Raw genomic sequence first — 18433 nt, forward strand, 5'->3', positions numbered from 1 at the left:
TACAGAAGAGAAACTATCGATATTAAGATCGATCAGCCCGCCCTGACAACAACATGCTGTTTGTAAAGTGTGAGCAGGTCATGTCACTCAACTCTTCAGGAGAAAAATAAATCTGTAATTTCACACAATCTGAACTAATTCACGTTCAAGTTATTATTTACAAATGCATTGTGTTCAGTTCAAGTTCACAGAAAAATTAACGTGTTCAATGAACGCGTTCTTTTGAACACGTTCATGCACAACACTGGACACTAGAGGGAGTTTTCTCTCATCAGAGGGACAGGTGAGGTGGAAGGGGTTTAGGTGTTAAGTACTGTGATTGATTTCCTGTTTGGAGTGAGTTGTTGGAAGCAATGAGTAAAGTTAACAGCAGTAGTAGTAGTAGTAACAGTAGCAGGGCTTAAAGTATTTTTTTTATTTAATTTATATTTAAAAAAAATATCACTTTCGAGTTCATGAGTTCAACATTATTGGCCAATCAGAAGTAAAATGGGCTTCAGCCGAGTTTTGCATAGAAGCTCAACTGCCTGAGCAGAGAGACGTCATGTAGGAAAGTAGGAAGGAGCTGTTCATGCTCTCCAACACACAACATAGTTACTGGTAGCAACCACCACGGAGAACATTGATCTCTCTGCGGCCGGGTGAGTGTGCAGGGACCGTCTGCAAATTGCAAGACAATCAATAACTCCACTGTTATACAGTACAGAGACTCCAAAATCACTACACACACACCAAGGGTCTCCTCATTGTCACACTACAACAGCTGTTTTGAAAATATGTGCCTTTTTATAATTTTGGTGATTTTTAATCATTAATATCTTCCTGTATTAATCAATAACTCCACTGTTATATAGTACCGAAACTCCAAAATCACTACACACATCAAGGGTCTCCTTGAGGGTCAGGTTGGCTGGTTTGGGGCGAAAGAGGTTAGAACCCGCAGATTGCCGCTTGCGGCTATATTTACTATTGTTATTATTATTATTAGGTGCGAATGTTAGAGAGAGAGAGAGAGAGAGAGAGAGAGAGAGAGAGAGAGAGAGAGATAGATTAGACAGAAATGGAGAGAAAGACAGAAATTAAAATAACAAAACCGACAGGCTACATGTCCAAGACACATCATAACGTCCTCTTATGAGGGTCAGGTGGTCTCTATGTTTATATTTTCTTTTTAAATATTTGAAGAAATCACTTGAAAAATTGTGTATTCCTTAGTCTTAGACCTAGTTGAGAGGCTAGTTGCTGTTGTTTCTGTGTTGGTCTACATCTAATTTATTCTAATTGTTCTTGTCTCACTCTTTCTGTTAAATTAAATAGTTTCCTGCAACATATACTAGCCTGTCTCTGGTGTCATGCTTTGGGTTTGTTCAGTCTGCATTGCACAGAACAGCTGTTGTATGACCATAAGGAGACCCTTGGTGTGCGTAGTGATTTTGGAGTCTCTGTACTGTTTAAAAGTGGAGTTATTGATTAATATAGGAGACAGTAATGATTAATACAAAAAAAAATCACCAAAATTATAAAAAGGCACATATTTTCAAAACAGCTGTTGTAGTATGACAATGAGGAGACCCTTGATGTGTGTAGTGATTTTGGAGTCTCTGTACTGTAAAACAGTGGAGTTATTGATTGTCTTGCAATTTGCAGACGGTCCCTGTGCACTCGCCTGGCCGCTGGCTGCACATAGAGATCAATGTTCTCCGTTCAGCTCGGAGGACGGCTTATTTACGTAAAAAATCTGGGTTTTGGTCCTTGTAACTCGTAGTCTATTATATTACGGTGAGACAGAGGCATCATTTGTGTTTGAAAAACATTTCGCTTTGATTTATTGATCCCGGAAGTTCGACTCTGTGAATATCTTTCCAACTTTACCCAACTTCAAAATGATCACCGAAAAATGGAGGAAAATTGTCTCGTTATCACAGGAAAACGGATCAAAATTATCTTGTTATCACGGGAAAACGGAGGAAAATTATCTCGTTTTCATGAGAAAACAGAGGAATTATCTCGTTATCACGGGAAAACAGAGGAAATAGTAGTAGTATAAACAGTAGTAGTATTAACAGTAGTAGTAGTATTAGTAGTAGTAGTATTAGTAGTAGTAGTATTAAAACAGTAGTAGTATTAACAGTAGTAGTAGTATAAACAGTAGTATTAATATAAACAGTTATAGTAGTATTAACAGTAGTTGTAATATTCACAGTAGTAGTAGTATTTATAGTAGTAGTAGTATCAACAGCAATAGCAGTATAAACAGCAGTAGTAGTAATATTAACAGTAGTTGTAGTAATATTCACTATAGTTGTATTAACTGTAGTAGTAATATTAACAGTAGTATTCACAGCAGTAGTAGTATCAACAGTAATAGTAGTATAAACAGTAGTAGTAATATTAACAGTAGTAGGCTTCTAGTATTAACATTAGTAGTATAAAGGGTAGCATTAATATTAACAGTAGTAGTAGTGTTAACAGTAGTGGTAATATTAACAGTAGTAGTAGTATTAACAGTAGTTGTAGTAATGACAGTTGTATAAAAATTTACAGTAGCAGTAGTAGAAACAGTAATCGTATTAACAATAGTAGTAGTAATATTGACAGTAGTAGTAGTAGTAGTATTAGTATAAACAGTAGTAGTAATTAACAGCGGTAGTAATATTTACAGTACATTTACACATTTACATTTAGGTCATTTAGCAGACGCTTTTGTCCAAAGGGACTTACAATAAGTACATTTGTCCAAAGAAGGAAACAAAGAAACCACAACATATCATTGCTGATAAAGTAATAGCTAAAAATAGAACAAGTGTTAGGTCCTCCTCTGAGTAAAGTAATAGCTGTTCAGCAAACATACCTTAAAGGGATAGTTCAGAATTTTGGACATAAGACCTATTTTCCAAGTCAGCTGGTGTGTTCGAGACGTCTGGAGACATTTTCAAAACATTTCATTCAGTTCTTCTAGTTGCCGAGTTTGCTTGTGCTATGGCTAGTGCAAGTCAATGGTTCTAGTTAGACAGGCATTAAAAACAGTCTTGCCCACTCCACAGTGCACCCGAGGCAAATCCATTGTAACGGCAGACTATCGATGTACATATGTGTTGATAGAATGTTTGAAATAAAACCAACCTTGCATTTTTAAGGATTTATGCCTCAGCAGCAGCAGCGTGTCATACTTCCTAGTAGGCTATGGCAGCGGCGGACTGATATCACCTAGCGCTTATAAGTTACCGGTTCTATAATAGTTTGTTTACCTGCTGTCATTGCTACAGACGCAGAGTAGCCTGCAGTGCTAGTTTCTTTAGTCTCACAGAAATGGCCACTTTTGGAGAATATAGTGAAACTTTTGAAGACCATGATGAGGAGTTTTTTTTCCACCTTTACGAGCCTGAATATACAAGGAAGAATTGCGCGAGAGGGATGCTCAAAGGGCAGAACGTGAACGAGCGTCTGTGGAGACCGAGATAGCCCCCGCTGGAGCTGAGAACCGGGACCGAACAAACAGAGACTGGTGGTGCCAGGAGCGATTCCCCCGCAACGCGACCGAGGGTTTACAGTTCTCCGGACGGAGCAGTGGTCCGGGTTTGCGGTGCGTAATTGTGGGTTTGCGTGGCCGTGGGCTGCCCGGTGTTTGAGTGAGCTCCAAGGGCTTTTCAGACAGCCTTGGGGGTATAAGTGCCGACAGTTTTGCCCGGTTCGATTGCCTATTTACGGGCAGTTTTTCGGGCGGCGCGTCTTAGAGTTTTGAGTCCGACGGAGCAAGTAAAATTCCGCTGCTGCTGAGAAACTAGTCCCTCAAAAAATGTATTCATGCAATGCAAGGTTAGTTTTTTTTCAAATATTATTCTATCAACACACATCGACAGTCTAGTGTTTTAATTGATTTGCCTCGGGTGCACTGTGGAGTCGGTATGAGTGTTTTTAATGCCTGTCTAACTAGAACCATTGACTTTCGCTTGCCATAGCACAGGCGAACTCGGCAACTAGAAGAACTGACGTCTCGAACACACCGGCTGACTTGGAAAATAGGTCTTATGTCCAAAATTCCGAACTATCCCTTTAAGAACAACAGTGCTATGATCAAAGTGCTATAGGTAAGGGTTTTTTTGGGGGGGAAGGGGGGGGGGTGTTAGTGGGTCATGCTATGTAGAGTCAAGGTGAAGTCTGAACAGGTGAGTCTTGAGCCTTTTTCGGAAGATGGCAAATGACTGCTGTCCTGACATTGGTCGGGAGTTCGTTCCACCACTGAGGCGCCAGAACAGAGAAGAGTCTGAACTTTGCTGAGCGACATTTGTTTGATTTCAGCGATGGTGGTACCAGCCGGCCAGCTGAAGTAGAGGAGCGAAGTGCTCGCATCGGGGCGTGTGGTTTGACCAGTGTTTGAAGGTAGATGGGTGCCGTTCCATTGATGGCCCTGAAGGCCAGTGCCATCGTCTTGAATTGGATGCGTGCCACAACAGGGAGCCAGTAGAGGTCACGGAGGAGGGGGGTCAAATGGGAGAATTTGGGTAGATTGAAGACAAGGCGTGCTGCAGCGTTCTGGATACGCTGCAATGGTTTCGACGCAGAGGCCGGGAGTCCAGACAGGAGAGAGTTGCAGTAGTCCAGGCGGGAGATGACCAGTGCTTGGACCAGGAGTTGCGTTGCATCCTTTGTGAGGAAAGTCCGAATGCTGCGGATATTGTAGAGGGCAAATCTGCAGGATCGGGCCACAGCAATGATGTTGGGGTGCAGGATAGTTGGTCATCGAGGATTACACCCAGGTTCCTCGCAGTTGAGGAAGGTAATACTGTGATGCCCTCGACAGTGACCGACAGGTCCATGCGAGGGCAGTCTTTCCCCGGGATGAAGAGGAGTTCGGTTTTATTCAGGTTAAGCTTGAGAAATACGCAGTTGTCTCGACTGCCAGACATTCCGAGATGCGAGCTGCAATGTGAGTGTCAGAGGTGGGGGAAAACAGAGGAACAGCTGGGTGTCATCTGCGTAACAATGGTAGGAGAATCCATGTGATGTGATTCCAGAGCCTAGTGATCTGGTGTATAGTGAGAACAGAAGCGGTCCTAATACTAAGCCTTGGGGGACACCCATTTCCAGAGAACAGGGTTTGGACATAGAGCCATTCCATGTGACCTGAAAGGTGTGATTTGTCAGGCATGATGTGAACCAGGTTAGAGCAGAGTCAGTTATGCCAAGTTCAGCCAGGGTGGAGGGGAGGATTAGGTGGTTGACTGTGTCGAATGCAGCAGATAGGTCGAGGAGAATGAGAACGGAGGAGTGGGATGAGGCTCTGCCGTTTCACAGGGACTCAGTAACTGTGAGGAGGGCCGTCTCAGTGGAGTGAGCAGTCCTGAATCCTGATTGATTAGGGTCAAGGAGGTTGTTCTGTGAGAGATATGATGACAGTTGGTTGTAGGCGGCACGTTCCAGGGTTTTAGAGAGGAATGAAAGAAGAGATACGGGTCTGTAGCTTTGGATGTCTGGAGCGTCTAGGGTGGGTTTTTTAAGTAGGGGCTTCACTGTAGCCGTCTTAAAAGCCGCTGGAATGACACCTGAGGTGAGGGAGGAGTTGATCAGGGTGACGAGGTATGGCAAGATGTCGTGTGAGATGTCTTGGAGAAGAGAGGAGGGAATCGTTTCAAGGGAGCAGGTGGTGGCACGGTTAGATGTAACAAGTGCGTGAACATCTTCTGAATCACACTCTATTTTACTCGTTTCTACCATTACATTGAGCTAAACAGTTTTTAATCCTGATAATGAAAATGAATCACAATGAACTAATTGCAAGTGTTTCTATTCAAGTCCTATATTGTCCCATCGCCAGTCAGTTGTGATGCTGCACATCTGCTAATGTTATGAACTATTTTCTGTTTTTAAAATCAACTATCAAGTCATACCATTTTTAATCTTAATTTAACTTTGCTTTACTTTAGTTTGGTAGTACTTTGTCCCTGTTCTCAACTTCCAGGTCACCACACCCTGGCTCCCAGCCAACCAGAGCCAATCATCACCAGGACCTCTTCCCACACTCTGTCCCCCAACCAATCAGAGCCCATCCTAACCAGAAGTGCCTCCTACCGAGAGCCGTCCATGTCTAATCTGAAGAGAGCCAGTGCTGAGGTGGAGGTGATAACCCCATCCAGTCCTCTGGGTAACCATGACAACATGATGACCTTCAGCAGCAGCACACTGCCGAGGTAAATGAGAAGGAGGAGGATCCTGGGTTCGATTCCGGTTTCTGGTTCGGGTTCCTTCTGTGAGGAGTTTGCATATTCTCCCTGTGTTAGCATGGGTTCTCCCCGGGTTCTTCGTCCCACAGTCCAACGACATGTCATACGGGGGGGGTTTAGCTCAGGAGGTAGAGTTTGGCTGGCAACCGCAAGATTGCCAGTTCAATCCCCGGCTCCTCCTAGCTGAGTGCCTGGTGTCCCTGAGCAAGACACCTCGCCCTAATTGCTCCTGACGAGCTGATAAATGAGGCCATTGTGGTTGACGTGGCTGATAAATGAGGCCATTTACCATTTTATGTCAGCCCTGTGATAGACTGGTTACCTGTCTGTCACTACATGTCAGCCCTGTGATAGACTGGTTACCTGTCTGTCTCTACATGTCACAGAATGCTTGTCCAAGGAGTACCCTGCACAGAAGAAACCTGAACCGGGAATCGAACCCGGAACCCTCCTACCAACCCATATTTTAAAATGTCTCGATTAGTTCAATACAGAAAACAAGGAAATTGTCAAAAACACAATTATTTATTTAAGTTATTTGCTGAATAGGAATATTATAGCATAAACTTGACTGTAGACTATGGCATAAACAAAATGAAAATGTTCCAAACAGAAAACAAATAATAAGACTACAAAACATTAAGACGATATCGACAATCAAAACAATGTACAAATCATTGAAGCAAACAATATAAGCTATCTTTAAAATTATTTAAATAAAAATTCTGATAAAAATTGTAAAATTCAGTAGTTTACTTTACTATTTATGGTACCACACAATACATTGTATTGATTGAACTGTATTTTTTCTACAGTAATGTTTTCATTACTGTGATTTTCCACAGTAATGCTTTGACTACTGTCATTTTGTCACGACTAGTTTATATTGTAAATTATACAGTACTGTACTGTAAAAAGCATATACAGTAATGAACTGTAGATTTCACAGCGTTTTTTTTACAGCGTTTGACCAGTGTCTGGAGGTAGATGAGTGCCATTCCATTGATGGCCTTGAAGGCCAGTGCCATTGTCTTGAATTGGATGCGGGCTGCAACAGGGAGCCAGTGGAGGTCACGGAGGAGGGGGGTCACATGGGAGAATTTGGGTAGATTGAAGACAAGGCGTGCTGCAGCGTTCTGGATACGCTGCAATGGTTTAGTTGCTGAGGCTAGGAGTCTATCCCTCATATGATTTGAATGTGTCGATATGAATCTTCTTTGTTGTGATGAAATGCTGATGAACTCTTTACGCAGTTGTCTTCTGTCTAGTTGTTGATTAAGTTTCTTTGCCCCTCCCTCCAGGTCCCACGGAGGCTCTTCATTGGAAGAGGGTCGCATTCCACGCCGTCACGCCTCCATTCACACATCAATGGACTCGACCAGATCTAAACAGCTGCTCAGCCAATGGAAGAATAAAAACGACAACAGGAAGCTGTCCCTGCAGGTGATGGATGGAATAAGACCAGCCTCGTCCTCGTCTCCTCAGAGGAACATGGAGCTTCGCTGCTCCTCTGAACCTTCTGCCATGGGCCTGGAGGCGGAGCTCCGAGGTGGAGTACACCTGCCTTCACTTATCACTTGTCAAGAAACAGAGCTGCGTGCTGGTGCCCACATCCCAGCACAGTATATTAAACTAGCAGCAACCTCTGTTCCAATGGCCAATCATAATCATCTGACCCACAATGGCAGCACCGGGATGGCCGGCGGGGCCAGGGTGTCTATCCAATCCCGGCCTGGATCCTCCCAGCTAGTTCACATTCCCGAGGAGGAAAACCTTACTAGCAGGGATCAGGAAAGTGAATCAGAGGACAGCATTATGGATGGGGGCGGGTCGGTGAGGGAGAAGTGGCTGAGAGTGGCTGAGAAGACCACCATCCCCTGCAGGCCGCTCAGTGCTGGAGGACAACCTCGTCTCATGCAGGTTAATATTTTTTGTTGTTTTAATGTTTTATTTTTTTTTCTTGACCAACTTTACCTTTTTAATGTCTGTTGGGGTTCTTAATTCTAAAATGATATTCATTGAAATAGAATTGAGAAGTGTTAAGTCAATATAAGGGTGACATGTCATTAAAAAAATCAGTGTACCCCTCTCAAGCAAATGAACAAAGAAACGCTCAGATCATTTAAAATTAAAGACTCTTCTTTGCTAAGTGAGTTGCAGCATGGTAGTTTCCACCTGAACATGGAAAGGCATCAGTGAAGGCATTGTTTCCGCTCCTCGACCCTCGAGCCTGACTTCTTCCCCTGCGACGTCTTGTAACAACAACAACAACGGCGGCCTCCGTGCTCGTAGCAGATATACTGCTCGTCTGTACGACGGCGTATCAGGGCCGCTGTATGAAAAAAAAAAACGGAGCCGAGAGAGGGGGGCGATATTCCCGGCAAAAAGCTACTTTATTACGATGCTAACAAACAACCGCTAGCTAACTTCCCATGAATGTAGGCATTAATTTGTCTAATTAATCCATCCCAACGTGTGACAACGCCTCGTCAAGGTCCTTAGGGTGACGGCTGTTGGTGCTTATTGTTGGTTTTATTTATACAGGCCAAATTGTCATCTTATGGGTGTTTATTGATCGGGTGGTCGGGCGGAGATTAGCCGTAACTCTCACGTGTTGTCATAGCAACGGCAAACATCCGGTCACGCTCCGTCTCTTCTTCTGCATTTTTGTAGCAGAAACAGCGCCGCATAAGGGCCTGGAATATGTACTACAGATTAGTTTTCAGTGGATTCGTCTGGACGCAGATTTACTTGAAACGACGCCAAGGCAAAACGGAGAAAAAAAGTTAGTTTTGCTTCGTGTGTACGGGGCCTAAAAGAGAGAGAGAGCGCGCCAGAGAGAGAGCGCGCCAGAGAGAGAGTGCGCGAGAGAGAGAGAGCGCGCGAGAGAGACGAGAAAGAGAGCACACGAGAGAGAGAGCGCGCGAGAGAGACGAGAGAGAGAGCGCGCGAGAACGGCCCAGTTTACGTCACCGGAAACACAATCTCGTCTCTGGCTGTCGAGTGAGTCCGCCTGCCTGACTGTGCCCACGCTCGCCGGTGAGGCATCCAACAAAGACGTGGTGAGTGAAATGCATCTATTTTATGTTTCCGATAACGTTTGTTTTTGAGACAGTGTGTTGGCAGTTGGCATACAAAGACAATTTCTGAGTCTAGCTTGAATGTTATCAAGGCGCTAACGTCTAGTTTGAATGTTATCAAGGCGCTAACGTCTAGCTACTTCCGGCTCAGGAAAGCATGACTGCACTGTTTAGCTGTTAAACTTTTCAGCTGGCCTGGAAATGACAAATTGCCTTAACTCCAACATAATTGGATTTAGTCGAATATTCAAATACATGCTATAATATCTTAAATTTGTTACTTGTGCCAGTTGCTGTGTCTGGTTTCACATATTGTGAGACTGAACGGTCTTATGTCCGGTTGTCCCGCGCATTACTAAACAAAGAGAGTGGAGCATCAAATCTTTCTGTGCAGCAACGTCGAAATATGGGACAGTGGTTTTAACCTGCTGTACAGATGCCGTCTTTGCATGCCTGTTCACTGTGCATATAAGTTTAGTGATATGCAGTTGGTTATGCAGTCTTTGAAACCTCAGGTCATATAAACTTATTGAATGGATGAACTGTGTGATGTTAGCTGCATGATCCTAGATCCTACTGTTTCAATGAAGTATTTATATAAATCATTTTCAAGCAAATTGTGTTTACACAGTACTATGTTGTTTTTAACTGTTTGAGGTCTGCGCAGTCATGTACAGTATTACTGAAAATATCTGTTTTTTCCAGATGGCTACAATGCAGCTGGGCTTTAACTCCCTCAAGCTGTCGATCACACTGACCTTGGAAGTGATGGAGGGGACTCTCCAATTTCATTCAGAAGAAAAAGGTTGTTTGCCATTTCAATTGTTGTTTTTTAATCTGTGATGCACAACATTTGAAAAAAGTCTAATTTTTAATGAAATTATTCAATTGTTTTTAGACGCAAGAACATTTTATTCCCTGGAGAGGAAGATGACGACGATGAGAATGATGAGATGAAAGACATCAGGAACTTGACAGTCAAGAAAGGGGTAAGAAGCATCAATCCCTCTTTAAATAATGATCTATTTTGTTACAACAGATAGTAGTACTAAGATTTGATATTATTTTTTTAACAGATTGGATTAATTGCTGAATGCTCCAATGATCCCTGGGCATATCCACCTTGCTGACAGTCGTGACCTCCATCCAAGCAGCCGCTGACCGTTTTTAAATGTGCAGAGAACTGGTTAATGTATCACAGGGCAGAGTTTTGTTTTATCGTTGTTTGTGTTGATTTTGGTTTGCTGTGTTTTAATTATTCCAGTTGTGTTTCGCATGCTTATTCATTTTTTTCTTTTCACCTTGGTTTTATTGTATGCTTTTATTTTGAAATGGTATTTGTGTGTGTTGATGCTGTTTTTTTACTTCCGCCACTCTGACCCCGCTCCAGAGCTGCGTTTCAATAACAGTTTGAGTCGCCCTCGCTCACTTGCCCTCAGTCCTTGCTATGACGTCACACGGAGGCCACTTGGAGGGCGGAGGGAAAGAGGGCTGAGGGGGAGTGAAAGGGGTAAATGGAACACACCTGCCCTTGTTCACTAACAGCCCAGACAATCATGGATCAACCACACGTTGTTGGAGTAGCGCTATACTGCCTATTCCAAATTACAAAATATGCGGAGACTCATTTCATTGAGACAAAGACGTATTCTACGCTTGATGGCAATACGGCGGCTTATATACTTACACTTGTAAACGTTGGGCTCTGCCATAACTCTGCAACAGACAGTCTAATTGCACAATTTAAGAAAATGAATTAAATTTAATTCATTTTCTACTTTCTTCTTTCTTCTTCTTCCTTGGTGGTGAATAGACAGCAGACACTGGTGTTTGAGGTTCATTATCGCCACCGCATGGACATATTTTTCGTGCACCACTGCAATGCATTGTGGGTGATATACAGCTCTGGAGTGACCATCGTTGTTCACTCGATCACTCAGCCCTCAAGGGTCGATCTCACGGAGTTCACTTCAGCTGTTTAGAGAAATGGAACAGCCCTTAAGATGGCGGCGGGGATTCCCCTGAGGGCAAGTGCTTAGGGCAAGTGAGCGAGGGCGACTCAAACTGTTATTGAAACGCAGCTCTGGTCCTGGTTCATGCACTGACGGTGCTCATAAAGGTGCAGGGTCCTGGTTCATGGACTAGTATCTAAATGTGCAGAGTCCTGGTTCATGTACTGACAGTATTTAAATGTGCAGAGTCCTGGTTCATGGACTAGTATCTAAATGTGCAGAGTCCTGGTTCATAGACTAGTATCTAAATGTGCAGAGTCCTGGTTCATGTACTGACGGTTTTTAAATGTGAAGAGTCCTGGTTCATGGTTCAATCTTCAAAATGCATGTGTACTGCGTGTGATGGGTTTGAAAATAAATAAACATTTGTACTCGTACTTGTTGAAGCTTTTTTTTTTTTAATCTGGATCGAATATGAAATCAAATATGGCACATAAATTAAGTGGCTGAGTTAAGGTTTAATTAAGGCTGATATCAGGAACAACATCTGAAAATGGCTTGGCCCAGAATAGGGCCAGTTCTGGTTGTACAGTTTGGCTGAGTTACGGGCCTTATGTGGCCCACGTTTTGGATGCCGGATGTGGGCCACTAAAGGACCGTAATTCATTGCTGTATGTGGGCCGAGTGCAAGTGGGTTGTGTGGCCCATCACTGGGCCAGACCAGTTTTGCTATGTGGGTAAGCTCCAAAAAATTAATACACAAATGGAAACAAAAAAAGATAACAGTTTATGGAAAAAAAACGTAACAAAGAAAATCAGGTGAACAAGCGAGAAGCAGAAAGGAGCAGAGTAAGAGACATTGAAAGAGCAAGCACCAAGCAAGGAGAATAGATGTGAACAGTTGTTTTGCCTTGTTCAATTCTAATAAGAGTTTTAGAGATTTGAAATAAAATACAATAAACAGGAATCCAATTTTGGTATGACCCAAGAGCAGAGACTGAACAGGTAGCTGTTTCGAACAGTTTCTTGTCAAACAAAAATGGACTGAGACAGGGAGCTGGCTGGAACGAGTAGCTGAGCCTGTGGAGGAACCCAGGGACAGGCTGGAAACAAGGCACTTCGAGGATCTGAGCACTACATAGGTAGTCACAAACAAACTAGAACATTGGAGAACGCTGGAGCAACTAGATAAGGGGAAATAGACATGGTCGAGCAACTACCGAACAAGATGAAATAATCTGGCAGAGGAGTTTTTATGGAGAAGCTGATTAGTGAGTAGATACAGTACTTGTGTAAACCCTTTCTCACTGGCTGGCTACGCCAAGCACAAGCTTAATAAGCAAGAGCTTAATGGTACCAGTTACAAAAGTGTTACAGCAAATACTACGAGTTCTCAGCGGTGGAATAGTGGGCTGGCTGAACTTCCTGTGTACTAAGTAGGCAGTGTTGGGAGTAACGCGTTACAAAAGTAATGCATTACGTTTTGCTGTAACGCGGTAATGTAAGGCATTACAAAAAAAAAACTGGTAATATTTTACTCGGTAGAAATCTCAGTAACGCGCGTTACAATGCATTTTAAACCCGAAATCAATTGACTCTACATTCGCGATCGCGAGATGGGCATATGCTCCACTTTTGGAAAAGTGTGAAAGCCGGTCCTGTAATGACAGGTAGTGACCTGCAGGTGTCGTTCTGGCCCCAGGGCGTTGCTCTACACCTGGGAGAGTAGAAGAAGAATTTATAGCGGATGTCGTTTTTGTTCAAGCTGCCCGAGGGGAATAAACCGAACACAGAGAACTCACGTGTGGTCATCGTATCAGTATATTATTATATGCCTGTAAGAAGTATCAACAGACATTACAGGGTGTCAGAATATCCTGTGTGTCGGTACGGAAGTCATGGCGAAGTTTAGCCCGCCGAGGGAGTTCAGGTTCGAGAGCCCAGCAGAATGGCAGTAGTGGAAACAGCGATTTTGCCGCTATCGGTTAGCCACGAAGCTAAGCAAAGATGACGGCGAGATTCAAGTGAGTTCACTGATCTACGCAATGGGCAGTGAAGCTGAAAAGATATTCACTTCATTCGAATTTGACGACGAAGATGATGAGAAGTACTTTGATGTGGTCATGAAAAAGTTTGACGACTACTTTATTCCACGACGCAACATTATACATGAGCGTGCATGTTTCTACCAGAGGAGCCAGCAATCCGGGGAAACGGCGGATATGTACGTCAGGTCATTATATGAATTGGCAGAGCACTGTCAGTTCGGGACCGCAAGGGATGAACATATAAGGGATCGCCTTGTGGTCGGCATAGCGGACAAGGAGCTTTCCCGCCAGTTCCAGCTCAAAGTAGACCTGACGCTGGCGCAGGTGATAGAATGGGTGCGCCAGGCAGAGGTGATAACGCGGCAGGTTAATCTACAAGCCAACCGACCGGACGCTCAGCTGGCCAACATCAATGCTGTCAAGTGGAAGGACGGACAGTATAGGAAAAAGGTTCAGCGACGTGAGAACAGCAGCCAAGGAGCCCACACAAAGGAGGAGTGTGGGAGGTGTGGTAAGCCACAACACTGACGAAAGACATTGCCCTGCATTAAAAAGTAAGTGCAACAAATGTCACAAGAAAGGACATTGGGAAAGAAAATGTCGTTCTAAATCAGTGAGAGAATTTACAAGCGAACAGCCTGAACAGACATACTTCCTGGGAGCAATTGACAGGGAGGATAAGAAGAATACATGGACTGTAGGCTTACCTTTAAACAATGTGGTAGTAACCTTTAAAATCGACACTGGAGCCGACGCTACCATTGTTGATCAGGGGACATTCGATAAGATGAGTCCTAAAATAAAGCTAAAGCCTCCAGACACGTGCTTCGTCAGCCCAGGGGGTGATCTCAATTGCCTAGGCATGTTCCAAGGTACCACCAGCTATAAGGAAAAAAAGTACTCCTTTAAGGTGTATGTGATAGTTGGAACAAGCTGCTTACTAGGCCGCGAGGAGGCGGTGAAAATGGGTCTAGTGAAGAGGATGGATGAGGTCAGTGGCGTGTTTGGATCGAGTGGGCTACTGAAAACTGAGCCAGTTAAAATAGCCCTGCGTGATGACGCCCAACCATATGCAGTGCCGACAGCCAGGCGGATACCCCTGCCACTGGTACCGCTGGTAAAAAAGGAACTGCAACGTATGGAAGAGGAGGGCATAATCGAAAAAGTAACACAGCCGACAGAATGGTGCGCCGCCATGGTACCAGTGCTCAAACCTAACAAGAAGGAGGTCCGCCTCTGTGCAGACCTGAGGAAACTGAACAAAGCGGTGAAACGGGAGAAGTACGTCCTGCCCACAGTGGAGGAAATAATGCCAAGGCTCGCCGGTTCAAAAGTGTTCACATCATTGGATGCAGCAAGTGGATTTTACCAGATTCCCCTGCATGAAGACAGCAGGATGCTAACCACTTCCATCACTCCGTTTGGGAGATATGCTTTCCGCCGCCTTCCCTTCGGAATTACAAGTGCCCCTGAAATTTTCCAGAGGAAAATGGCAGAGACTCTGTCCGGCCTGGACGGGGCAGAGATTTTTATGGACGATATCTTAGTTCATGCAGAGACAGAGGAGCAACATGACCAACGCCTGGCAGAGGTGTTGAAGGTCATTGAGGCAGCAGGTCTCAAGTTAAACAAGGCAAAATGCAAGTTCAAACAGAGACAGGTACGTTTCCTGGGTCACTTAATCGATGAGGCAGGCCTCAGGGCCGACCCAAACAAAGTGACAGGAATAGGGAACTTTCCACAGCCACAAAATGTGACAGAACTCAAAAGATTCTTAGGAATGGTTAACTATTTAGCCAAGTTCGTTCCAGAGCTGTCAACAGTTGCCCACCAACTGTATGAGCTACTGAAAGGAGACACAGAGTGGATGTGGGGGCCTGCACAGTGCGAGGCATTCAAGAACTTAAAGACTGCATTAGCCACAGCCTCTGTACTTACCTTCTACGATGCCAACAAGCCCACCATAGTGTCTGCAGATGCCAGCAGCTACGGGCTGGGCGGCGTTCTACTCCAGCAGCATGAAGACCACTGGAAACCTGTGGCCTACTGCTCCAGACGATTAAGCGATGCGGAGAAAAGATACGCGCAGATCGAAAAGGAGTGCCTGGCAAGTGTGTGGGCCTGTGAACGGTTCGACAAATACCTGTATGGACTGGACAGCTTTAGGCTGGTTACTGATCACAAACCATTGGTGCCTCTCATGAACAGTAAAGACTTGGACTGTGTCCCAATCAGGTGCCAGAGGCTATTGATGAGACTCATGCGTTTCAATGCCACAGCAGAAGCAAAACATTAGCAGTAGCAGATGCACTCTCTAGGAGCCCTGAGCAATGTTTTGGGGATGGGGTCTGTCATGAGGAGGTGGTAGCACACATCGAGGCTGTCATGAGTCAGGTCCCAGCCAGACCACACCGGATGACAGAGCTAAGACAACACACTGAAAATGACGGCCAGCTCCAGACAGTCATAGGCTTCATCAGGAATGGGTGGCCTGATTATGTAGGAAAGGTGCATGAGGTAGTAAAGGACTTCTACCAAGTGAGAGGAGAACTATCTGAGATAGATGGTTTAGTCATTAGAGGCAACCGCATAGTCATTCCCACAGAAAAGAGGAAGGTCATCTTAGAGATAATCCATGACGGACATCGAGGCCTAGTAAAGTGTAGGGAAAGAGCTAACCAATCAGTATGGTGGCCTGGAATGTCTGATGAGATAGTAACAACAGTACAGCAGTGTGCATTTTGTAGAGAAAACAGGAACACACAGAGGAAGGAGCCGTTAATGCCCAGTGAGCTCCCATCCAGATCATGGCAGAAAGTTGGTATAGATCTGTGTGAGTTTAAGAAGCAAAACTACCTAGTAGTATCTGACTATTACTCTAGATATCTGGAGATTTTGAATCTGCCTACAGCTACTACCAACCAGGTTGTATCTGTATATGTAGCTGAAAGCCACATTTGCACGTTTTGGCATCCCCGAAGTGATAGTCAGGCCCCAGCTAGCTTCAGCAGAGATGAGGGAGTTTAGTGAGGAATATGATTTTGTTCATGTCACTTCCAGCCCACACTATCCGCAGAGTAATGGACATGCAGAGAGGGCAGTTCAGATAGCAAAATCTATACTGAGACAGGAGGACCCCCTCCTGGCCCTGATGGCGTACAGAGCCACACCCACCTCTTCGACAGGAGTCAGTCCTGCAGAACTGTTGATGGGCAGGAAAATAAGAACCACCTTGCCCACCCTACAGGACAATCTGAAACCAAACTGGCCCAACGAGGATGTGATCAGGCAGGCTGACACTGCAGCCAAGCAGAGGCAAGCCTATTACTACAACCGTAGGAATGGAATAAGGATCCTACCCCCACTGAGCTCGGGGGACCCTGTGCTAACAAAGTTGGATGGACAGAAACAGTGGACAATGCCTGCTGTCGTTCACAGCTCCAGCTCTGCTCCAAGGTCCTATATCGTGGAGACGCCACAGGGCGAGCGCTATAGGAGGAACAGGCGCCACCTGCAATCCACACACAAGCCGCTCATTACCATCAGTGAAAGCCCTGACCAGGTTGCGCCTGAGGTCAGGAACACTGAGGACACACGAGGTGCTGAGGGACAAGCAGATCTAATATGCAGGAGTTGTATATCATTACTATACACCTATTCACTAACCAGCACACTTAAACTTGTGGTGCTCCACACACTGACGAGGAGGAGGGGGAGGATGAGGATGTCACCTGAATGGGACAAAGAAAAGAGCACAAAACACACCCACAGCACTGGGACTGTTACACCCCCTTCCATAAGAACAAACAACATTTGTCCATACACCCCACAAAATAATGTATGCCTGCATCACAAGCTATACTTAACAAACACACAGTGTAGACCTCTGCCACAGGTCATACTCACCTTTTAACATACACACACTCACGTCACCAAGCCCCAGCACCATGATGCTGGTCGGAGACAAAATTCAAACAGTGACCTCACCAACGAGACAGTGCTTCTGCCACTATGTTGTCAACCCCTTTCTTGTGACACACACGGATGTTATAACCCTGCACCAACAGAGCCCAGCGCATCAGGCTCTGATTGTGGTTGCGCATCTGTGCCAGGAACACAAGGGGGTTATGGTCAGTGTACACCAACAGTGGTGGGGCTGGAGCCCACATACACCTCAAAATGCTGTAGAGAAAGGAGCATGGCAAGTAGGGATGTCCCGATCCGATATTTGGATCGGATTCAGTTTTTTTTCTTCAAAACTCCGGTCCGTGTTTTCCAGCGCCCCTAGCGCACACCTCGCGACCTGTCCAGCATCCACTAAACAACATCAAGACGGACTTGTGTGCATGTCCAGTGTTTACCCTACCATTGTACAGGCCATAAAATCAATATGCCAAAAATAGGCCACCTATCAATTCTTTCATAAATCAATAAACATTTACATTAGGAGCGCCTCCGCGCAGCACAGTAGACTTGCTCCGCAAGACGCGCAGCCACAACAATCCTCGCCGCGCACTCCCGCTACGTTCTTCTTCGTGTACTTTACGCGCTTGATGTTGTTCTGATGCCGTTCCGCCTCGTTAAACCACCACGATGTCGCTTTCTACTTTGAAAACACGGAGTTGACACTGTATTTTGATAAGCTGTTGCACTCTTCAGACTCGTGGTGTGAGCGGAACCGGACCGGTACCGAACCTGCTTCCGCGCTGCCTGATCGCACAGATCCGCTCGTGCACATGCGCTGATGCAGGTCGAGTGTTGTCGATAAATATATGCACTCCTTCAAAACAACTTCAATGTCCTATAACTTATATTTTACTTGATAAAATAAGACAATATATGCACTCATGTCGTTTTACAGTATCTGTAGCTATTAATGTGATGCTCATCATTTTCCAGCCATATTTTTCCGGCCCCTAATTTTGGATCATTTCCATCAACCGGCACCTTAATAAGTCACTCTCTCCTTGTGATCTTGAATACACTCTGGTTGAACAAAAATGTTGAATGCAAATATAATTAAAACTGCGAGCAGTATCGTGACGGGCCCGAGCTCATATGCGGTCGTGGAGTGCCTGCGGTCACCCTAACCCTTGGCGCGGCCGCCTCTCCTGGCGCAAGTCGAGACACAA

General features: G+C 44.9%; 1 protein-coding gene across 1 annotated transcript in view; it reads left to right on the forward strand.

Moving 5' to 3' along the window:
* The window catches only part of LOC311012025 (phospholipid phosphatase-related protein type 4-like), a gene marked incomplete at its 3' end in the record, with an annotated part of 160176 nt that overhangs the window by 123588 nt on the left and 18155 nt on the right, over nt 1-18433 (forward strand). The window contains exons 8-9 of the mRNA XM_084007298.1: nt 5960-6188; nt 7523-8141. Of these exons, the coding sequence (XP_083863424.1) occupies nt 5960-6188; nt 7523-8141 (848 nt within the window). The remainder of the gene's footprint in view (nt 1-5959; nt 6189-7522; nt 8142-18433) is intronic.

The sequence above is a fragment of the Eutrigla gurnardus genome (assembly GCF_963514095.1).
Source record: "Eutrigla gurnardus genome assembly, chromosome: 4".
In the NCBI taxonomy this organism is placed as follows: domain Eukaryota; kingdom Metazoa; phylum Chordata; class Actinopteri; order Perciformes; family Triglidae; genus Eutrigla; species Eutrigla gurnardus.